The sequence below is a fragment of the Olea europaea genome, unplaced genomic scaffold (assembly GCF_002742605.1).
Source record: "Olea europaea var. sylvestris unplaced genomic scaffold, O_europaea_v1 scaffold5071, whole genome shotgun sequence".
Classification (NCBI taxonomy): domain Eukaryota; kingdom Viridiplantae; phylum Streptophyta; class Magnoliopsida; order Lamiales; family Oleaceae; genus Olea; species Olea europaea.
The window spans coordinates 1-5,687 of NW_019263387.1; the positions used below are offsets into that span (position 1 = coordinate 1).

A 5,687-nucleotide genomic window follows, 5' to 3' on the forward strand; every position below is an offset into this window, starting at 1 on the left:
GGGCGTTTGAACGGTTTCTGTCCAAAAGGGCCTTCACTACAACAAATGTAAAGGTTCGGGGTGACAACTGTCACAAATCAAATGTTTGGAAAAAGTCTATAAGTGTTTTTAAAGATTTAAGGCTTTTGCTGCAATTTTTCCTTATTTATTTGATAAAGATGATCCCTTTGGGCCACCGTCACCCACAATTACATAGTATTCTACTTATTTTCAAAATAAATTACAAGTAATTGCCAGCTGATCTCTCTCTCTCTCTTCAAACGCACACACCACAGTGAAGCAGATACGGCCAGAGGGTTGCAACGGGATTGCTGTTTCATCAAACACTTGCGATGGTGCTGCTGCAGCTTTCACTTCAACGAGGTATTCAATTTAATTCTTGAGCGTGCGTTTTTTTTTTTTATTCGATCGTTTGATGAATATGGGTATCTTATGCGTTATAGCGAATTGGTTGATTAAGTTGCAGCTTGAAGCCCTAATCTTTGATTTGATTATTGTTTACGTGTGTTTATATTTGTGTCTTGGTGTTTCTTTAGTGAGGAACGTGAGGCTGTTGAGTCCTCGGATATTTGCGCTTGCGAATTCTCAGTTTTCAACTGCTGCTGAACCGTCTTGGAGACATGGAAATTCGCTTGTGAGTACTATTTCTCTTTTGATTTGTTTTTATACCATAATAGTTTGTTTACAGTTTTTTCCATTTTTATTGTACTTGATGCTCTATGAACAAAGAACCTGTGGAAGATGAAAATGCATAATGTGAATTATTGAATTTTATTATATATGTCTGCTTTGGGAATTCCAATTATGCTCATTTTAGTGTGAAGTAGAAGAATATAAGGAACAAAAGGGTGTTAAAGTTGTTAAAAAAAAAAAAAAGCCTTTAACCCCTGAATTTTGGATAAAACAATAAAAAGCGTAAGCAGGAATGTCATAGTTTTGGTTTTCATTATTTTTCTCTTTCGCTTGCTAAGTTCATGTACTTAGTGTATGCATCAACCTTTGGGTTAATTATTGCATTAATCTTTTTTAATTCAGAGAGTGCCAAATCTTATTGGTGGTAGATTTGTAGATTCAGAATCATCAGACTCAATTGATGTCTTGAATCCAGTAAGTGATTGAAATGTTGTAACAACACAGTTTCTTTATATTTAGTTATACGCATTTCTTTAGTGTTTATTTTCTTTGATTGGTTGATATCATAGGCAACACAAGAGGTAGTTTCACAAGTACCGTTAACTACAAACGATGAGTTCAAATCTGCAGTTTCTGCTGCAAAACAGGCCTTTCCATCCTGGCGGAACACACCAATTACTGCACGGCAACGCATTATGTTTAAGCTGCAAGATCTTATTCGTAAAAACATGGTTAGCATGTTGAATTGTTTTACCTAATTGGTTTTTATTCTGCTTGTCATTAATACTGATTAGAACTATTACAATTCTTCTAGGATAAGCTTGCCTTGAACATTACCACCGAACAAGGGAAGACTTTTATAATTATGATAAATTAAAAAATTCGATTTTTGAAATACTAAACTTTGCATATAATTTATGAAATGAGATTTTGAAAAGTAGGCTTTTATGTAATCTTCATAATTTAAATTTCATTTTCTATGGAATTCTCACCCCAGTCAAACAGGCCCTAAGATCTTCCCGAACAAGGAGTTTTACTTGTTTATAGAATTGTAATAAAGGTCACTTTTTTACTGAGTTGTCAAAAATGGAAAAAGGTCCAACTTACCAAATTTAAAAGGAAAAATTGCAGTAGAAGCTCCAAACCTTTAAAACACTTGCAGACTTTCTCCAAACTTTTGATTTGTGGCAGTCGTCATCCCTAACATTTACATTCGTTGCATTGAAGGCCCTTTTGGACGGAAATCGTCCATACGCTCGTCAGTTGACCGCCCAAATAAAAAATTGATCACTTTTAACCAAAATGTCAAGAGAATTGTCCATGACAATTGTATGCCTACAAACGACAATACTGTAGCTTAAGGATCAACACGTTTCGGGACGAACATAACTGCACGTTAGTCAGGCAAAACATTAAGGTCCATGGGGTTTTTTGGCTAAGAAATACATACGTAAGTTCAGGTCGAAATCGAAGTGGTCAATTTTTTATTTGGGCGGTCAATTGAAGGGCGTTTGAACGGTTTCTGTCCAAAAGGGCCTTCACTACAACAAATGTAAAGGTTCGGGGTGACAACTGTCACAAATCAAATATTTGGAAAAAGTCTATAAGTGTTTTTAAAGATTTAAGGCTTCTGCTGCAATTTTTCCTTATTTATTTGATAAAGATGATCCCTTTGGGCCACCGTCACCCACAATTACATGGTATTCTACTTATTTTCAAAATAAATTACAAGTAATTGCCAGCTGATCTCTCTCTCTCTCTTCAAACGCACACACCACAGTGACGCAGATACGGCCAGAGGGTTGCAACGGGATTGCTGTTTCATCAAACACTTGCGATGGTGCTGCTGCAGCTTTCACTTCAACGAGGTATTCAATTTAATTCTTGAGCGTGCGTTTTTTTTTTTTATTCGATCGTTTGATGAATATGGGTATCTTATGCGTTATAGCGAATTGGTTGATTAAGTTGCAGCTTGAAGCCCTAATCTTTGATTTGATTATTGTTTACGTGTGTTTATATTTGTGTCTTGGTGTTTCTTTAGTGAGGAACGTGAGGCTGTTGAGTCCTCGGATATTTGCGCTTGCGAATTCTCAGTTTTCAACTGCTGCTGAACCGTCTTGGAGACATGGAAATTCGCTTGTGAGTACTATTTCTCTTTTGATTTGTTTTTATACCATAATAGTTTGTTTACAGTTTTTTCCATTTTTATTGTACTTGATGCTCTATGAACAAAGAACCTGTGGAAGATGAAAATGCATAATGTGAATTATTGAATTTTATTATATATGTCTGCTTTGGGAATTCCAATTATGCTCATTTTAGTGTGAAGTAGAAGAATATAAGGAACAAAAGGGTGTTAAAGTTGTTAAAAAAAAAAAAAAAAGCCTTTAACCCCTGAATTTTGGATAAAACAATAAAAAGCGTAAGCAGGAATGTCATAGTTTTGGTTTTCATTATTTTTCTCTTTCGCTTGCTAAGTTCATGTACTTAGTGTATGCATCAACCTTTGGGTTAATTATTGCATTAATCTTTTTTAATTCAGAGAGTGCCAAATCTTATTGGTGGTAGATTTGTAGATTCAGAATCATCAGACTCAATTGATGTCTTGAATCCAGTAAGTGATTGAAATGTTGTAACAACACAGTTTCTTTATATTTAGTTATACGCATTTCTTTAGTGTTTATTTTCTTTGATTGGTTGATATCATAGGCAACACAAGAGGTAGTTTCACAAGTACCGTTAACTACAAACGATGAGTTCAAATCTGCAGTTTCTGCTGCAAAACAGGCCTTTCCATCCTGGCGGAACACACCAATTACTGCACGGCAACGCATTATGTTTAAGCTGCAAGATCTTATTCGTAAAAACATGGTTAGCATGTTGAATTGTTTTACCTAATTGGTTTTTATTCTGCTTGTCATTAATACTGATTAGAACTATTACAATTCTTCTAGGATAAGCTTGCCTTGAACATTACCACCGAACAAGGGAAGACACTTAAGGATGCACAGGGTGATGTGTTCCGTGGGCTAGGTTAGTACCTTTATAATATATATATATATATATATATGTGCGTGTGTGAATGTATTTATTCATTTTATTCTAACTGAACTCTTAATCATTGCCGCGAGTTCTTAATTATTGTGCTTATTTTCTTGAAGAGGTGGTGGAACATGCATGTGGGATGGCAACACTTCAAATGGGAGAGTATGTTTCCAACGTGTCAAGCGGAATTGATACCTATAGCATTAGAGAACCTCTTGGTGTTTGTTCTGGGATTTGCCCCTTTAACTTCCCTGCAATGATTCCCTTATGGGTAATTATACTTTCTCTTTATTTTTCTCAAGTGCTTTCCCTTTCATTCAGATCTATCAATGCCCCTTTCCTTCCTTTCTTTCTTATCATATCATATTTTTCTTCCCTTTTTTTGGTGGGGAAAATAATATTGAAGTTCTGGTAAATCAATCTAGTATAATCTCATGTGCAACTTCATGCAGATGTTTCCTGTTGCAGTTACATGTGGAAATACCTTCGTCCTAAAGCCATCTGAAAAAGATCCAGGTGACTATTTTCTTTTAAGTATTCTAGTGTATATTACTAAATCAGTTGTTTGCTTCCTAATGTTTTAGCATCTGGCATTCTGGTGCGAAAGAATAATTTAGGATCCTAACTGGCTAAGACAATGTTGTCCTAAGCTGATATGAGTATTAATTGTGTAGAAAATGTGAATAGCTTTAAATAATATTCTTCTTTTTCTTTTGAGTTTAGTGAGATATTGCTTGGAGTGTATAAACTTGGACCATTACACCAATACGCTGCTGTCTCTACACATTGACAGACGTTCGTACTGCCTTTTCTTTTGATGAAACTTATCTAATCAGCATCTCACTGCTTGTTTAGTTACATCTGTATCTAAATGTATGGCAAATTTACAACTTATTTCAAGAGAGCACGAACTATTCCATTTAAGGGTTATCAATGCATTAGGGTTATCGATGTATTCTTTATCTAGCATTTGTGACGTTACATAGTATGACAACTTTTCCGTATAATTCTGTGGTAAGTTGACTCCAACCTTTACAATTATTTTCATTACTCAAAAAAGTAGACTTCACTCTATGGCTGAATTCTCTTGAGCCTTATGCAATGGCTTCCGGACTTGTTTACCCATCTGAAAATCGTTTCAATTAATTATTGCATTCAACTCTTTATACATTGGTAGTCATGTTTCTCAATTAACCTTGTTTTATTGGTATTTTTTGTTAAAATTTTTTGGTGTGGCTATCAATATGAGGTTATCAGATATGCACAAGACATTTCTTCAACTTGAAAATTATTGTCTGCAGTCTGGATTATTTCGAAGTTACAAATGTTTTGCTCCTTATTTTGTTTCAGGGGCTTCTATGATTCTTGCCGAGTTGGCCGTGGAGGCTGGTTTGCCTAATGGTGTCCTGAATATTGTGCATGGCACAAATGTATGTTCTGTTCGTTCAATCATTTTCTACTGCTATTTTCTTCCTTAATGACACCAGTAATCATTTGAAATCCCGAAAAGAACCTTTTCTTAAGGGTAATTTATTCATCTGGGATCTGTAGCTTGTAGCTTTCATTCTGTATCTTTCACATTTCATCTTTTTTGTTCTTTCTTGTAGGACATTGTTAATGCTATATGTGATGATGACGATATTAAAGCTGTATCATTTGTTGGCTCAAATACAGTAAGTAGTTTGCATGCTCGAAATGACCTTTTCATTTCAATCAAATTTTATGGAGTAGTGTTAAATTATTAACATCTAGGGGGAAAAGTTTCATAATAAGTATACTACTGCTTGGATCAAAGACATGCTAATACATGCAAGGTTGGCCACAAAAAACATAATCTCCAATCGAGGCTTTGTTCTATAATTTTGGTCTGATCATCCTAGCCACGATTGACACCAAAACAACCTTCATTATCATTTAGTCATCCAAAAATTCTTCGTACATTTACAGCTTCTTTAACTGTATTTCCTTTTCTACCAATCTCTCTCTCACTCCCTCCACAAGACCCCCCA

The 5,687-nt window shown here is 35.1% G+C and overlaps 1 protein-coding gene across 2 annotated transcripts; it reads left to right on the plus strand.

Moving 5' to 3' along the window:
* The first annotated feature begins 191 nt into the window (after positions 1 to 191).
* Positions 192 to 5,438, plus strand: LOC111388572 (methylmalonate-semialdehyde dehydrogenase [acylating], mitochondrial-like). 2 transcript variants are annotated; one of them, XM_023013327.1, is made up of 9 exons: positions 192 to 363; positions 537 to 634; positions 1,036 to 1,107; positions 1,203 to 1,364; positions 3,588 to 3,666; positions 3,795 to 3,949; positions 4,131 to 4,194; positions 5,029 to 5,108; positions 5,286 to 5,438. In XM_023013327.1, exons 1-9 carry the CDS (start codon positions 333 to 335, stop codon positions 5,421 to 5,423), a joined length of 879 nt encoding a protein of 292 aa, XP_022869095.1. In that variant the 5' UTR covers positions 192 to 332; the 3' UTR covers positions 5,424 to 5,438. The 2 variants fall into 2 exon arrangements, with proteins under 2 accessions (XP_022869095.1, XP_022869094.1); XM_023013326.1 differs by lacking the exons at positions 192 to 363; positions 537 to 634; positions 1,036 to 1,107; positions 1,203 to 1,364 and adding exons at positions 2,327 to 2,501; positions 2,675 to 2,772; positions 3,176 to 3,247; positions 3,343 to 3,504.
* Positions 5,439 to 5,687: the final 249 nt, after the last annotated feature.

Excerpts from the sequence above, each read along its gene's own strand:
- LOC111388572 (XM_023013327.1), top strand. The coding sequence starts at position 333 with ATGGTGCTGCTGCAGCTTTCACTTCAACGAG. Across the intron at positions 635-1,035 it reads GGAGACATGGAAATTCGCTT|AGAGTGCCAAATCTTATTGG; the intron begins GTGAGTACTATT and ends TTTTTAATTCAG. Across the intron at positions 3,667-3,794 it reads TGATGTGTTCCGTGGGCTAG|AGGTGGTGGAACATGCATGT; the intron begins GTTAGTACCTTT and ends ATTTTCTTGAAG.